Source organism: Salvelinus sp. IW2-2015, linkage group LG14 (genome assembly GCF_002910315.2).
Source record: "Salvelinus sp. IW2-2015 linkage group LG14, ASM291031v2, whole genome shotgun sequence".
NCBI classification, from domain to species: Eukaryota; Metazoa; Chordata; class Actinopteri; order Salmoniformes; family Salmonidae; genus Salvelinus; species Salvelinus sp. IW2-2015.
Window position 1 is genome coordinate 29,051,857 of NC_036854.1, and position 17,220 is coordinate 29,069,076.

General features: G+C 43.2%; 1 protein-coding gene across 2 annotated transcripts in view; it reads left to right on the forward strand.

The window, feature by feature from the left end:
- LOC111972798 (polypeptide N-acetylgalactosaminyltransferase 11) overlaps positions 1-17,220 on the forward strand; it is a 45,345-nt gene that overhangs the window by 5,206 nt on the left and 22,919 nt on the right. For both annotated transcript variants that reach the window (XM_023999876.2, XM_023999877.2), the window contains exons 2-6: positions 7,578-7,880; positions 8,762-8,885; positions 10,344-10,510; positions 10,857-10,985; positions 11,853-12,102. In XM_023999876.2, coding sequence (XP_023855644.1) covers positions 7,616-7,880; positions 8,762-8,885; positions 10,344-10,510; positions 10,857-10,985; positions 11,853-12,102 — 935 coding nt within the window. In that variant the 5' untranslated portion in view covers positions 7,578-7,615. The remainder of the gene's footprint in view (positions 1-7,577; positions 7,881-8,761; positions 8,886-10,343; positions 10,511-10,856; positions 10,986-11,852; positions 12,103-17,220) is intronic.

A 17,220-nucleotide genomic window follows, 5' to 3' on the forward strand; every position in this document is an offset into this window, starting at 1 on the left:
GGAGAGGATGGAAACCGTTCAGGGATTTCACCATGAGGCCAATAGTGACTTTGAAACAGTTATAGACTTTAATGGCTCTGATAGAACACTGCGGATGGATCAACAACATATAAACACAATCTGTAAATTGTTGGTTTCATGAGGTGAAATAAAAAATCCCAGAAATGTTCCATAAGCACAAAAAGCTTATTTCTCTCAAATTTTGTGCACAAATTTGTTTACATCCCTCTTAGTGAGTATTTCTCCTTTGCCAAACTAATCCACCTGACAGGTGTGGCATATCAATAAGCTGAATAAACAGCATGATCATTACACAGGTGCACCTTGTGTTGGGGACAATAAAAGGACACTCTTAAATGTGAAGTTTTGTCACACAACACAATGCCACAGATGTCTCAAGTTGAGGGAGAGTGCAATTCAGCTTCTCCACCTGCGGGATCATCTGAGACAAGCAACCCGGACAGCTGGTGAAACTGAGGAGTATTTCTGTATGTAGTAAAACTCGTTCTGATTGGCTGGGCCTATGCCCACCCATGGCTAAATCCCTGCCCAGTCATGTGAAATCCACAGATTAAGGCCTAATTTATTTCAATTGACTGATTTCCTTATATGAACTGGAACTCTGTCAAATCGTTGAAATTGTTGCATTTTATATTTTTGTTCAGTATAGTTATGCCACGATACTAACCTAATTGACAGAGTGAAAAGAAGGAAGCCTGTACAGAATACAAATATAACAAAACATGCATCCTGTTTGTAACAAAGCACTAAAGTAATACTACAAAAAAAATGTGCCAAGCAATTCACTTTTCATTCTGAATACCAAGTGTTATGTTTGGGGAAAATCCAACACAACACATTACTGAGTATCACTCCATATTTTCAAGCATAGTGGTGGCTGCATCATGTTATGGGTATGCTTGTAATTGTTAAGGACTGGGGAGTTTTTCTGGATAAAAAAGAAATGGAGCTAAGCACAGGCAAAATCCTAGAGGAAAACCTGGTTCAGTCTGCTTTCCACCAGACACTGGGAGGTAAATTCACCTTTCAGAAGGACGATAACCTAAAACACAAGGCCAAATCTACACTGGAGTTGCTTACCAAGGAGATGGTGAATGTACCTGAGTGGCAGAGTTACAGTGTTTACTTAAATCTGCTTGAAAATCTATGGCAATACTTAAATTGTTGTCTAGCAATGATCAACAATCAATTTTACAAAGTTTGAAGAATTTTGAAAATAATAAAGTGCAAATGTTGCCGAATCCAGCTCTGGAAAGCTCTTATAGACTTACCCAGAAAGACTCACAGCTGTAATCGCTGCCAAAYGTGCTTCTACAAAGTATTGACTCAGGGGTGTGAATACTTATGTAATTATATATTTCTGTATTTATTTGTCAATACATTTGCTAAAATGTCTAAACATGTTTTCACTTTGTCATTATGGGGTATTGTGTGTAGATGGGTGAGAAGACAAATCAATTTAATCCATTTTGAATTCAGGCTGTAACAACATGTGGAATAAGTCAAGGGGTATGAATACTTTATAAAGGCACTATGTCAAGTCAAATTTTATTTGTCACAGACATTTAGCAGATGTTATTGCGGGTGTAGCGAAATGCTTGTGTTTCTAGCTCCCAAAAGTGCAGTAATATCTAACAATTTCACAACAATACACATACATCTAAAGTAATGAAATGGAATTAAGAATATATAAATATTTGGACGAGCAATGTCAGAATGGCATACAGTAGAATGATAGAATACAGTATATACATAAACTCAGCAAAAAAAGAAACATCCCTTTTTCAGGACCCTGTCTTTCAAAGATAAGTTGAAATCAAAAGACAGATCTTGATTGTAAAGGGTTTTAACACGGTTTCCCATGCTTGTTCAATGAACCATAAACAATTAATGAACATGCACCTGTGGCACTGTCATTAAGACACGAACAGCTTACAGACGGTAGGCAATTAAGGTTACAGTTATGAAAACTTAGGACACTAAAAAGAGGCCTTTCTACTGACTCTGAAAAACACCAAAAGAAAGATGCCCAGGGTCCCTGCTCATCTGCGTGAATGTGCCTTAGGCATGCTGCAAGGAGACATGAGGACTGCAGATGTGGCCAGGGCAATAAATTGAAATGTCCGAACTGTGAGACGCCTAAGACAGCGCTACAGGGAGACAGGACGGACAGCTGATCGTCCTCGCAGTAGCAGACCACGTGTAACACCTGCACAGGATCGGTACATCCGAACATCACACCTGCAGGACAGGTACAGGATGGCAACAACTGCCTGAGTTACACCAGGAACGCACAATCCCTCCATCAGTGCTCAGACTTTCCGCAAAAGGCTGAGAGAGGCTGGACTGAGGGCTTGTAGGCCTGTTGTAAGGCAGGTCCTCACCAGACATCACCGGCAACAACGTCGCCTATGGGCACAAACCCACCATCGCTGGACCAGACAGGATTGGCAAAAAGTGCTCTTCACTTACGAGTCGCGGTTTTGATTTACCAGGTGTGATGGTCGGATTTACGTTTATCGTCGAAGGAATGAGCGTTACACCGAGGCCTGTACTCTGGAGCGGGATCAATTTGGAGGTGGAGGGTCCATCATGGTCTGGGGCGGTGTGTCACAGCATCATTGGACTGAGCTTGTTGTCATTGCAGGCAATCTCAACACTGTGCGTTACAGGAAAGACATCCTTCTCCCTCATGTGGTACCCTTCATGCAGGCTCATCCTGACATGACCCTCCAGCATGACAATGCCACCAGCCATACTGCTCGTTCTGTGCGTGATTTCCTGCAAGACAGGAATGTCAGTGTTCTGCCATGGCCAGCAAAGAGCTCGGATCTCAATCCCAATCCCATTTCTGTTAGTCACATGTCTGTGGAACTTGTTCAGTTTATGTCTCAGTTGTTGAAACGTATGTTCATACAAATGTTTGCACATGTTAAGTTTGCTGAAAATAAACGCAGTTGACAGTGAGAGGACGGTTCTTTTTTTGCTGAGTTTATGAGATGAGTATTGCAAAATATGTAAACATTATTAAAGTGACAAGTGTTCCATTATTAAAGTGGCCAGTGATTCCACGTRTATGTATGTAGGACAGCAACCTCTAATGTGCTAGTGATGGCTATTTAACAGTCTGATGGCCTTGAGATAGAAGCTGTTTTTCTGTCTCTCGGTCCCAGCGTTGATGCACCTGTACTGACCTCGCCTTCTGGATGATAGCGGGGTGAACAGGCAGTGGCTCGGGTGGTTGTTGTCCTTGATTATATTTTTGGCCTTCCTGTGACATCGGGTGCTGTAGTTGTCCTGGAGGGCAGGTAGTTTGCCCCCGGTGATGCGTTGGGCAGACCGCACCACCCTCTGGAGAGCCCTGCGGCATACAAGGCAGTGATACGGCCCGACAGGATGCTCTCAGTTGTGCATCTGTAAAAGATTGGGAGGGTTTTAGGTGCCAAGCCAAATTTCTTCAGCTTTCTGAGGTTGAAGAGGCACTGTWGCATCTTCTTCACCACACTCTCTGTAGGCGGACCATTTCAGTTTGTCAGTGATGTGTACACTGAGGAACTTGAAGCTTTCCACCTTATCCACTGCGGTCCCATCGATGTGGATGGGAGGGTGCTCCTTCTGCTGTTTCCTGAAGACCACGATCAACTCCTTTGTTTTGTTGATGTTGAGTGAGAGGTTGTTTTCCTGGCACCACACTCCCAGGGCCCTCACCTCCTCCTTGTAGGCTGTCCCTTCATTGTTGGTAATCAGGCCTGCTACTGTTGTGTCATCTGCAGACTTGATGATTGAGTTGGAGGCGTGCGTGGCTACGCAGTCATGGGTGAACAGGGAGTACAGGAGGGGCTGAGCACGCATCCTTTTGGGGCCTCAGTGTTGTTTCCTACCTTCACTACCTGGGGGCGGCCCGTCAGGAAGTCCAGGACCCAGTTGCACAGGGTGGGGTTCAGACCCAGGGTCCCAAGCTTAATGATGAGCTTGGAGGGTACTATGGTGTTGAATGCTGAGCTATAGTCAATGAACAGCCTGCTTACATAGGTATTCCTCTTGTCCAAATGGGATAGGGCAGTGTGCAGTGCGATGGCGATTGCATTGTCTGTGGATCTATTGTGGTGGTAAGCAAGTTGAATTGGGTCTAGGGTGTCAGGTAAGGTAGAGGTGATAAGATCCTTGACTGGTCTCTCAAAGCACTTCATGATGACAGAAGTGAGTGCTACGGGGCGAAAGTCATTTAGTTTAATTACCTTTGCTTTCTTGGGTACAGGAACAATAGTGGCCATCTTGAAGCATGTGGGGACAGCAGACTGGGATAGGGAGAGATTGAATATGTCTGTAAACACTCCAGCCAGCTGGTCTGCGCATGCTCTAAGGACGGGCTAGGGATGTCGTCTGGGCCAGCAGCCTTGCGAGGGTTAACGCTTAAATGTCTTAATCAAGTCGGCCACGGAGAAGGAGAGCCCACAGTCTTTGGTAGCGTGCCGCGTCGGTGGGACTCTGTTATCCTCAAAGCAGGCGGTGAAGGTGTTTAGCTTGTCCGGAAGCAAGACATCGGTATCGTGGCTGGTTTTCCCTTTGTAGTCCGTGATTGTCTGTAGACCCTGCCATGTACGTCTCGTGTCTGAGCTGTTGAATTGCGACTCCACTGTCTCCATACTGCAGTTTTGCCTGTGATTGCCTTACGGAGGGAATAACTACACTGTTTGCATTCGGCCATATTCCCAGTCACCTTGCCATGGTTAAATGTGATGGTTCGCGCTTTCAGGTTTGGCGAATGCTGCCATCTATCCACGGTTTTTGGTTAGGACTAAACACATTTTTAGTTCTTCTCGACTGTATGTAATAACACAAAACATTTCCTGGACTAATAATGTAAGAAATAACACATTAAAAAKTAAATAGTTCTGTCCTTTGCCTTGGTTATAAAAGCATGGGGTGGTTTGACATGGAATAAAAAACAAACATATGAGAGATGCTACTCTATGCATATTCATAAAATTGCAAGTTATAGTACGATGAAAAATGCCTGCAGTGCACGCTGCCAGACAATGTCGGAGAAGGACACTATAATAATGAATGAACAGTCAATGTATTGTATTAATACAGAATCTGGTAATCCATATAGGATAACTGTATTTAGACATTAAATGTTATCACACACATAGCCTAGATGTCCCTGCAAGAATCATTATTCGATAATGAGGTTTGCAGCCTTATCTGGGTAAAACCTTCCCCTGTTGGCGTTTTAATTGTTGATGAAATATCACATTTCTCATTGGCTCTCGTGTTGCTGGGCTCATTGGCTTTTATGGCATTCCTAGGCAGGGCAGGAGGGTAGGACCCGGATGACTGCTTCTCCTCTAACCATGTCTCAGAGAGCTCAATTTCTCTAAATCCTTGTTCACACTGCAGGCCTTAATGRTCAAATCAGTTTTGGAATACTGACTGGCCAAACAGCAGGCTAAGTGACCAAATTGGATTTGTGTGTGTTCAGACCCATACCTCAGTGGTTCAGACAGCAGTCATTCACTGACATGGCTACTCTAACTAGTTGTCATAGTAACAAAGGGGGTGTGCGCAGTGCTGTAGGCTGATTGGTGGTGGTGCTCATGCTTCCAATTACTCAGAAGTTATGTGGCAAGCTAAGGTGACAACAATGCCTGCCATCAACATTTCCCAGTGGCTTTGTATGTTCAAAATCATAGCCTAAGAACAACTGAAAAAAACAAGTCCTTTTTGGTTAGCGAAATGTTTTGATTTTAGTCACTTCAAACTGCCAATGTGAACAAGGCTTTAAAGGCCTTATTTTCCCTCTCCTAGCCTAGCTCTGTCCCTCTTGAATTTGTGGTGGAGTGGTGATGCCACTGGTCTCTGTGTGAAACTGAGTGGGTTCTTCAGTGTCCTGGTATCAAATAAAAGAGACTTCAAAATACCTATTTTGTTTTACATTTAGGCTAATCACTGATGCGTTTAACGACTTGTTTTTCTGAGTACCATAGTTTCTGTGTTAGTTAGCCAAGTATGTAAATCAATATGCCTAATTATTAATGTGAACAATTTTTGTTTGTGTGGTTAATGGTTCACTTGTTGGTGGAATTCAAACAACCTTTGTCCTTATATAATTCAGCTATCAACATTTGACATTAGCTAGCCTATAGCCTTTTTGTTAGCAGAAATGGGCTTTAGTCCAGCAGGTCATATTAGCGCTTTGGTACATTTCAACTAACCTAATTTCCTTCGTTTATTTATGAAAGTAGAAAGTATTGAGATTCCTCCTCATACTGTGGAACCACCTTCATAGAATGTGTTTTTTGCACATGCACATCTAACTTCTTTAAAGCAATGTCTTTGCTTTGGTCAAAAGGCAGTGTAGGCTACATGTGGGCTGTGAGTGGCGGCACTAACCACCAGACCACCCAAGCCATATTGCTCACCCCTTTAGGTTGGCCATGGGTATACCATGATGCAGTGGTATTGCAAAAATTTCAGCGGGGAACCCATTTTTTCCGTCAGAATTTCTGGGGACCCCATCTATTCCGCAATGAATTCTTGCGACCCAACCCTAAATCTAATGACATAACCTTAAAATTTGTAAATTTAGATTTTTACATCAAAATAACCTTCAATTCATTACATTTTCTAAATGAAAAGAAACCAATAAATTAGGCCTACTCGATAAAATATAATCTTTCTAATTATCTTTCTCAAAAACGTTAGTATATTGTCCCATATAATAATTTGTACCCACTGCAGTTCAAGGTTGCGACCCCAACTTTGAATACCACTGCCATATAGAATGTTGCACTTGGTTTCTTTCCTGAATCATTTGGCACACTGTGTGAGCTTCACACCATAGCTCAGTCTGTCCACTTCAACTAGGCCTAGCCTGATCCTTTCATCACATGCACTACTTCTGCATTTGATCTATTAATGGCTTTGCACTTTTTCTTTTTGTCTATCCCAAATGTTCTTCTCTAATGACTCATCGCCTCTCTCTCACCTCTGATCATCTTCCCTTCCCATTTTCACTAACAAGCCACTAAGTGCCAAAGCAAAGGAACATTCTGTGACGTCCGTGTGCATCATGCRTAGGCCTAAGTGTTTTTCAGAGAGGACTAGCCTTGTTTTTGCCCTGCTGTCCTCATCTGACAGAAACGGTGATGGCTCCCCCATGCTGGGTTCTTTTGTTGTATTCAGATTTGTATATCTGTTTGAATGCAGTGCCAAAAAGCGCACGTAATTATAATCAAACTCACATATCTGACATTCCTTGTTTTTCTGCCAGAGATGGGCAACAGAAATAAGGCGTATATTATTTTGGATGTTTTGTGGGTTATAAATAGATGTTTACAGGGCGTTTTCTTTTCAAAAAGCCTCAGCAGGATAACTTGTGCATGTTTTCTTCCCTGAGAGAAGACAAGTGATATTTAGTTCCTGATGATAAGTTCTTTCAGGCTATTCATAGAAACTCAAGAACTCACTCAATGCACTGCAGAACTGCTTGTATGCAGAACTGTAAGCTTCTATCTAGACCCTTTCTTTATTGTCTCTGGTTTCCTCGACAGGGGCCTGAGCACGGAGCGCCGACGATGCTAGGGCTACCATGGGTAGCGTCACACTGCGCTATTTCTGCTATGGCTGCCTCTTCACCTCCGTGACCTGGTCCGTCCTACTCTTCCTCTACTTCAGCCTGGGCCAAGACGGCGGCCGGTCCACCTTCAGGTATGTGCCCATCCAGGGGCCCCAGGCCCACCGCTTCCAACCCCGTTTCTCCAAGGGCCCTGGAGGAGGGCCAGAACATGGCATTACGGCAGTCCCTGCAGCAGGAGCAGGAGGCAACAAGCAGGCCGATCTCTCTCCTGAGATGGGTAAGTGAGCCCTCCTTCAGAGCATGAAACTTGAAACGACCCCCATTGGTCAAAGATTATTTCCCTCTTATCTTTATACAGAACTTTATAGGAGTGTACATGAAAATTAATGTTACCATAGCAGATTATGTAAAGGAGCTGGCCTGGAAGAAAATCTCAAAATGGATGTCAGTTAATTAATGAAGCTGCATCGTAATCAACTCCTATGAACTGTAGGCCTATTACCTTCAGAGTGTCACATACACCCAGAACGATGAGCTCTCAAAAGCTCCACAAGCTCAATCGCACCCGTGACAAATTCTGGAATGGTTTAGGACATTTTGACAGTCTGTAATCTTCATGGGTCCAAAAGGGAAGTTTGTAATGTTGGTTTGCTCCCATGTCAACCAATAAAACGTTTAACAGGAGAGCGATGTGAAAAGTAAGTGTAGCCTAGGCGTTTCCACAATGCCTTTATGCATCAAAGCCCATTTATAGTTGGACAGTGAGAAACAGGAACAATCAAGCTAACCGCAGCTCATTACAGATTATCGGTTGGCATTGAGTGATTTTAACTGTCTGAAAGCAGGTGCAACGACGAAACACACAAATGGTGCATTGCAGCAAAGAAAAAGCATTATTGAAATGTTTTTGAATTGGAGTGAGGCCTTCAGCTGGCTGAGTGAGTTATTTCCATGGTTGCACAGAGTTCATCAGCAAAGTAAACCTAAGCCATTACCTCACACTCTGGACAAAGGCCCCTTGTGTTACCATGGCAACGTGGATACATCAATAGAATCCTCATACTGACCAACTACCACAAGTACCCTCCCTATTCTGAACAATTGAATCAACAACATTKTTTTTTCATTTTTTTCATCATCCCGTCTTTTCCTTTTCAGGTATGATTTTTAATGAGCAAGACCAGGAGGTGCGCGACATGGGCTATCACAAGCATGCTTTCAACGTACTGATCAGCAATCGACTAGGCTACCACAGAGACCTCCCCGACACTAGGGACGAGAAGTGAGTGAGAGCGTGACAGCGTGTTTGTGCTTGGCATATATGTGGGTTTATTGACCCATTCAGAGTGAACGGCTGACGCAACCACTTTGCAAGCCATCGCATGAAGGGCGACGGTAGCCAAAGGCTAAATGGGAAATCACGTCAATCTCTCTCTGCCTGGCTTGTGGCCATTACGAAATCAAAGGACAAGCCAAATAWTCTGTCTAGAGATGAATTGATTTAGCACTGGTCTGTGCCTAACAAGTAGGCCTGTAGGTTGGAGTTATCACACACGTTATGTGTTACGATGAGRTGCTTGTAAATGTTTTAAGAGAGTTTGTAAATTCTGCAGACATGTTAGGATATGGCAGAGAGTGAGTAGTTGAGGCAAAGGATTTTATAGCAAAGGGTAAAACTGTTAACGTGTCCAAGGGGTAAGGCTTTCACAACTTTCACAAGGTTGAAGAAAGTTCTGTAGGTGTGACAGTCACAAGCCAAATGTTGCATTACAAGCTGCACAGTGACAGAGCATGAGCGTAGGGTGCTACGAAAATGTCKGAACTTTTTCTTTGTCATTATACATCACATAGAATGAATCATTAGATTGTTCTCTACAATATTAAATACTTAATATACTAGTACTTGACAATGTGGATGAAATAAGAATGTTAATTTGCTGTGGCCGTTGCTAGTTTAGAGCAAGCCGCTCTTGGGTGTATCTGTTCCATATTTGGGGTTGGGATGTGGTACCATTTGGAGGTGTTTCTGCGGGTTGGACCAATCAAAATCAACTTGATACCTAAGTCATTTTCATCTCCAGATCCTTGGCTATATTGGCTATCAATCTACGGTGAGAGGGGCCGTTTCTATGGCAATTTAAAGGGAGACACAGAAATGCACAATGAAAACATGAACAGATTGTCTTTGCGGAGTGTGGATATTGAAATTCAGTCTGATAGCTTGGTAAATAAATATATATTTAGTCCCTCTTTTGTTTTGTATTCTGTGGATGTCATTTAGAAAAAGCCCATGTTTTCACTCACGAACCTGCAGCCACTAGTTAGCTTGTCAGTTTGACGTTCGAAGTTAGCACCGTTCTGCCGCGGAGCAGCGCCACAGAGTTCTATTGAGCAGTGACTTTTTGATCATGCCRGTGATGAAATTCCATTCACTCTAAATATGCTAAAATCTCAGAGTAAGATGTCTAACTTCTGAACCATATACCATAAAGACATGGGTGTTGGACATTTTTTTTTTTTTTTTTTACACAATTGTCTATTGAATGGACATATTTGTATAAARCTTGAATGAATTAATCATTTTATGGATGAACATCCTAATGAGTGAGTGGTGTTGTATGCATCCCATTATCAAAGAGGATCTGATCCTAGTTATGTTTGTCCRTGTAGAACTACAGTGGCTTGGTGTGCTAACATGCAATATGTGTTTATAGTGACTCCCATCCCATCCCTCTCTCAGGTGCCGAGACATGATCTATCCTCTGTCCCTCCCCGTGGCCAGCGTAGTGATCTGCTTCTTCAACGAGGCGTTCTCCGCCCTCCTGCGCACCGTGCACAGRGTCCTGGATCGCACGCCGGCCTACRTGCTGCATGAGATTATACTGGTGGATGACAGCAGTGAACTAGGCAAGCTGCTCTTTTCAGTTGTGCGTCTCTATTGGTTTTGTTCAGGCTCGCCGGAGCGACGCAGACCATAACAAGGCCCAGTAAATTATTGGATGCTGTCATGGAATGTGTGTCTGTCTACAGTGTGCGTGCTTCAATGACCTACTTGGAGAACAAACGCAGGCTACTGTATTGTATTGGCATATTGAAAAAGAGTGTTGTCTGTATCAACTGAAAAGTTCGGCAAGGGTCTTATGAGTAAGTTTAGATAGAAAATAGAGCTTTGATCGCAATGGGATCTACATGTATAGATAAAGATATCAGCTCCATCTGGAAGCATCTCTCCTGTCCTGTCTCTCCACCACAGCTGATCTGAAGGAAGATCTTGACAGCTATGTCCYGCAGCACAAACTCCAGGTCAAAGTCAAGGTGGTCCGCAACGAGAAGAGAGAGGGATTGATCAGAGGGAGGATGATAGGTGCTTCTCATGCCACCGGTGAGCCCCCCCAAACCATAACTCTTCACTAATGGGCAACACTTTATATTTAATAAACCATTTATAAAGAGTGTTTAAATAATTGAATGACCATTTTTTTTTTATCATCAAGGGACCTTAATATAAAGTGTTACCCAATAATGTAACAATATTCACACTGAGATGGGATCCCATTTCTGACACCATGTAACAATAAGCATACTGACACGGGATCCCACTTCTGACACTGAGACTGGATCCCATTTCTGACACCATGTAACAATATGCACACTGAGACGGGATCCCATTTCTGACACCATGTAACAATATGCACACTGAGACGGGATCCATTCTGACACCATGTAACATATGCACACTGAGACGGGATCCCATTTCTGACACCATGTAACAAATATGCACACTGAGACAGGGATCCCCATTTTCTGACCACCATGTAACAATATGCACACTAGACTGGATCCCATTTTGACACCATGTAACAATATGCACACACTGAGACAGGATCCCATTTCTGACACATGTAACAATACGCACACTGAGACAGCGATCCATTTCTGACACCATGTTAACACTATGCACACTGAGACTGGATCCCATTTCTGACACCATGTAACAATATGCACACTGAGACAGGATCCCATTTCTGACACCATGTAACAATACGCACACTGAGACATGGACGTCTTCTGTCAAGTTCAATACAGATGTAATAGGGTTGTATTATAATCAGCAGAAGTCTGATATAGGGGACCATGGTACAGATGAACAAAACTGTAGTTGTGTACCCTTATCCCCAAGAAACCCTGATCTGAGAACTCTCCCCATTGTTCTCCATCCTCTCTCCTGATTGGCATTTCCTCTCTGAAGGGGAGGTGCTTGTGTTCCTGGACAGCCACTGTGAGGTGAATGAGGCGTGGCTGCAGCCCCTGCTGGCTCCCATCCAGCGGGACCGCAAAACAGTGGTGTGTCCCGTCATCGACATTATTAGCGCTGACACCCTGGCCTACAGCCCCTCCCCCATTGTCCGGGGGGGCTTCAACTGGGGGCTGCACTTCAAGTGGGACACTGTGCCCGCCTCAGAGCTCAACAGTCCTGACGGAGCAGTGGGCAGCATCAGGTAACCAACCCCTTGTGTCTTTAAGGGTTTCGCACACGATATTTGCCAATTATTCTTTTCAAAATTCTTCAAGGTCTGTCAAGATGTTGGGGATTAATTTTCAAGACTTGACATACATTTTCAAGCAGATTTAAGTCAAAACTGTAACTTGTCCACTCAGGAACATCAACTGTCTTCTTGGTAAGCAACTCTAGTGTACATTTGGCCTTGGGTGGTAGGTTATTTAACCCAAGGGCTAGTCTTCCAAGAGAACATAAGAAATGTAAAAAACTGAAATTTGAAAATAACAAAAGTAAAAACACAAAGATTCACATTCCCTATACATATCAAATCAAATTTTATTTGTCACATACACATTGTTAGCAGATGTTAATGCGAGTGTAGCGAAATGCTTGTGCTTCTAGTTCCGATAATGCAGTAATAACCAACGAGTAATCTAACCTAACAATTMCACAACAACTACCTTATACACACAAGTGTAAATGGATGAAGAATATGTACATAAAAATATATGAATGAGTGATGGTACAGAACGGCTTAGGCAAGATGCAGTAGATGGTATCGAGTACAGTATATACATATGAGATGAGTAATGTAGGGTATGTAACCATTATATGAAGTGGCATTGTTTAAAGTGGCTAGTGATACATTTTTCCGCATTAATTAAAGTGGCTGGAGTTGAGTCAGTATGGTTGGCAGCAGCCATTCAATGTTAGTGGTGGGCTGTTTAACAGTCTGATGGCCTTGAGATAGAAGCTGTTTTGTCAGTCTCTCGGTCCCTGCTTTGATGCACCTGTACTGACCTCGCCTTCTGGATGATAGCGGGGTGAACAGGCAGTTGCTCGGGTGGTTGTTGTCCTTGATGATCTTTATGGCCTTCCTGTGACATCGGTGGGTGTAGGTGTCCTGTAGGGCAGGTAGTTTGCCCCCGGTGATGCGTTGTGCAGACCTCACTACCCTCTGGAGAAGCCTTACGGTTGTGGGCGGAGCAGTTGCCGTACCAGGCGGTGATACAGCCCGACAGGATGCTCTCGATTGTGCATCTTGTAAAAGTTTGTGAGTGCTTTTTGGTGACAAAGCGAATTTCTTCAGCCTCCTGAGGTTGAAGAGGCGCTGCTGCGCTTCTTCACAACGCTGTCTGTGTGGGTGGACCAATTCAGTTTTGTCTGTGATGTGTACGCCGAGGAACTTAAAAACTTACCCTCTCCACTACTGTCCCGTAGAGGGGGTGCTCCCTCTGCTGTTTCCTGAAAGTCCACGATCATCTCCTTTGTTTTTGTTGACGTTGAGTGTGGAGGTTATTTTCCTGACACCCACCTCCGAGGGTCCTCACCTCCTCCCTGTAGGCCGTCTCGTCGTTGTTGGTAATCAAGCCCTACCAATGTAGTGTCGTCTGCAAACTTGATGATTGAGTTGGAAGCGTGATGGCCACACAGTCGTGGGTGAACTAGGGGTTACAGAGAGGGCTCAGAACGCACCCTTGTGCGGGGCCCCAGTGGTTGAGGATCAGCGGGGTGGAGATGTTGTTACCTACCTCACACCTGGGGGCAGCCGTCAGGAGTCCAAGTTACTCAGTTTGGACAGGGCGGGGTGCGAGACCCAGGGTCTCGAGCTTGATGACGAGTTTGGAGGGTACTATGGTGTTAAATGCTGAGCTGTAGTCGATGAACAGCATTCTCACGTAGGTATTCCTCTTGTCCAGATGGGTTAGAGCAGTGTGGTTGCGATTGCGTCGTCTGTGGACCTATTGGGGCGGTAAGCAAATTGGATTGGGTCTAGGGTGTCAGGTAGGGTGGAGGTGATATGGTCCTTGACTGGTCTCTCAAAGCACTTCATGATGACGGAAGTGACTGCTACGGGGCGGTAGTCGTTTAGCTCAGTTACCTTAGCTTTCTTGGGAACAGGAACAATGGTGGCCCTCTTGAAGCATGTGGGAACAGCAGACTGGGATAAGGATTGATTGAATATGTCCGTAAACACACCAGCCACATATTGTGCGGTCTATAGGTGGCCTTGGTTCTGCTCCGTGTGTTACGAGAGTGTTTGCCTTTGACCATATCCAGTTTATCATGTACAGTGCATTCAGACCCCTTGACTTTTTCAACATTTTGTTACATTACAGCCTTATTCTAAAATTGATTAAATAGTGRTTTACCCTCATCAATCTACACACGATACCCCATAATAACAAATCAAAAACAGGTCTAGACATTTTTGCAAATGTGATATTTTTTACTTATTTTTACATTTACATAAGTATTCAGACCTTTTACTCAGTACATTGTTGAAGCACCTTTGGCAGCGATTACAGCCTCGAGTCTTATTGGGTATGACGCTACAAGGTTGGCACACCTGTATTTGGGGAGTTTCTCCCATTCTTCTCTGCAGATCCTCTCAAGCTCTGTCAGGTTGGATGGGGAGCGTCGCTGCACAGCTATTATCAGGTCTCTCCAGAGATGTTCGATCGGGTTTAAGTCTGGGCTGTGGCTGGGCCAGAGCCCAGACTCCAATATAAGGATATACCATCTATAGAAGAGACAGKAATGTTTATGGGGGAGGTGTTGCTGTATATATTCAAAGCCATATCCCTGTAATGCTTAGAGAAGATCTTAAGTCAAGTGTTATTGAAGCGTTGGGGTTGCAGGTTCACCTGGAACATCTAAAGCCTTTTCTTTTGGGGTGTTGCTATAGGCCACCAAGTGCTAACAGTCAGTATCTAAATAATATGTGTGAAATGCTTGATAGTGTAGGTGATGTAAACAGAGAGGTCTACTTTCTTGGGGACCTGAATATTGCCCGGTTTTCATCAAGCTGTCCACTCAAGAGGAAGCGTCACTGTAACCAGTGCCTTTAATCTGGTTCAGGTTATTAATCAATCTACCAGGGTGTTTACAAACACTACAACAACAAGATAATCCACATGTATCAATCACATTTTTAGTATTACTGTAGAACTTTGTTCTAAAGCTGTATCCGTACCCATTGGATGCAGTGATCACAATATAGTGGCTAGATCCAGGAAAGCCAAAGTTCCAACAGCTGGGCCTAAAATAGTGTATAAGAGATCATACAAAAGATTTTACTGTGACTTATGTGGATGATGTTAAAAAATATTTGTTGGTCAGATGTGATTAATAAGGAGCATCCAGATGCTGCACTTGATTAAGTTATGAAATTACTTKTTCCAATTATTGATAAACATGCACCTGTTAAGAAACTGACTGTTAGAACTGTTAAGGCTTAATGGATTAAAGATTAATTTAAAAACTGTATGGTTGAAAGAGATGGGGCAAAAGGAGTGGCTAATAAGTCTGGCTGCACATCTGACTGGCTGACTTAATGCAAATTGAGAAATTATGTGACTAAACTCAACAAAAATAAGAAACTGTAATGAAGCCAAGATTAATGATATAAAGAATGATGGGGGGGGGGGAAAACTTTGGAGTACTTTAAATGAAAGACAAATTCAACTTTCATCGAATCACAAATTCATCACAAAACCATTTGATGTTGCCAATTATTTTAATGATTACTTCATTGGCAAAGTGTGCAAACTTAGGCAGGAAATGCKAACAATGAACAGTGCTATCATATTCATGCATGAAACAAAAGTTTAGCAAGTTTGAATTTTGTAAAGTTAGTGTGGGAGAGGTGGAAAAATGATCAATCAGCAAACCTCCTGGCATTGACAACTTAGATGGAAAGCTACTGAGGATGGTATATCTTTACTCTGAGTCTAGAGGAAAGTCTTTGTACTCAGGACTGGAGGAAAGCCAAAGTAATTCCGCTACCCAAGAGTAGTAAAGCGACCTTTACTGGTTCTAACAGCAGACCTATCAGCTTGCTGCCATCTCTTAGCAAACTGTTGGAAAAAATTGTGTCTAACCAAATACAATGCTATTTCTCTCCAATAAATTAACAACAGACTTTCAGCATGCTTATAGAGAAGGGCAATCAACATGTGCTGCACTGACACAAATTACTGATGATTGTTTGAAAGAAATTGATAATAATAAGATTGTGGAACATGTACTGTTAGATTTCACTGCAGCTTTTGATATTATTGACCATAACCTATTGTTGAAGAAACGTAGGTGTTATGGCTTTTCAACCTCTGCCATATCGTGGATTCAGACCTACAGTTGCAGTTGGAAGTTTACGTACACGTTTTTCAACCACTCCACAAATTTCTTGTAAACAAACTATAGTTTTGGCAAGTCGGTTAGGACTATCTACTTTGTGCACGACACAAATATTTTTCCAACAATTGTTTACAGACAGATTATTTCACTTATAATTCACTCTTATCACAATTCCAGTGGGTCAGAAGTTTACATACACTAAGTTGACTGTGCCTTTAACCAGCTTGGAAAATTATGTCATGGCTTTAGAAGCTTCTGATAAGCGAATTTACAGAATTTGAGTCAATTGGAGGTGTACCTGTGGATGTATTTCAAGGCCTACCTTCAAACTCAGTGCCTCTTTGCTTGACATCATGGGGAAATTAAAAGAAATCAGCCAAGAGCTCAGAAAAACAATTGTAGACATCCACAAGTCTGGTTCATCCTTGGAGGCAATATCCAAACGCCTGAAGGTACCACGTTCATCTGTACAAACAACAGTACGCAAGTATAAACACCATGAGACCACGCAGGCGTCATACCGCTCAGGAAGGAGACGCGTTCTGTCTCCTAGAGGTGAACGTACTTTGGTGCCAAAAGTGCAAATCAATCCCAGAACACACAGCAAAAAGGACCTTGTGAAGATGCTGGAGGAAGCAGGTACAAAAGTATCTATATCCACAGTAAAACAAGTCCTATATCGACATAACCTGAAAGGCCGCTCAGCAAGGAAGAAGCCACTGCTCCAAAACTGCCATAAAAAAGCCAGACTACGGTTTGCAACTGCACATGGGGATAAGATCGTACTTTTTGGAGAAATGTCCTCTGGTCTGATGAAACAAAAATGGAATTGTTTGGCATAATGACCACCGTTATGTTTGGAGAAAAAGGGGGACGCTTGCAAGCCGAAGAACACCATCCCAACTACGAAGCACGGGGGTGGCAGCATCATGTTGTGGCGGTGCTTTTCTGCAGGAGGGACTGGTGCACTTCACAA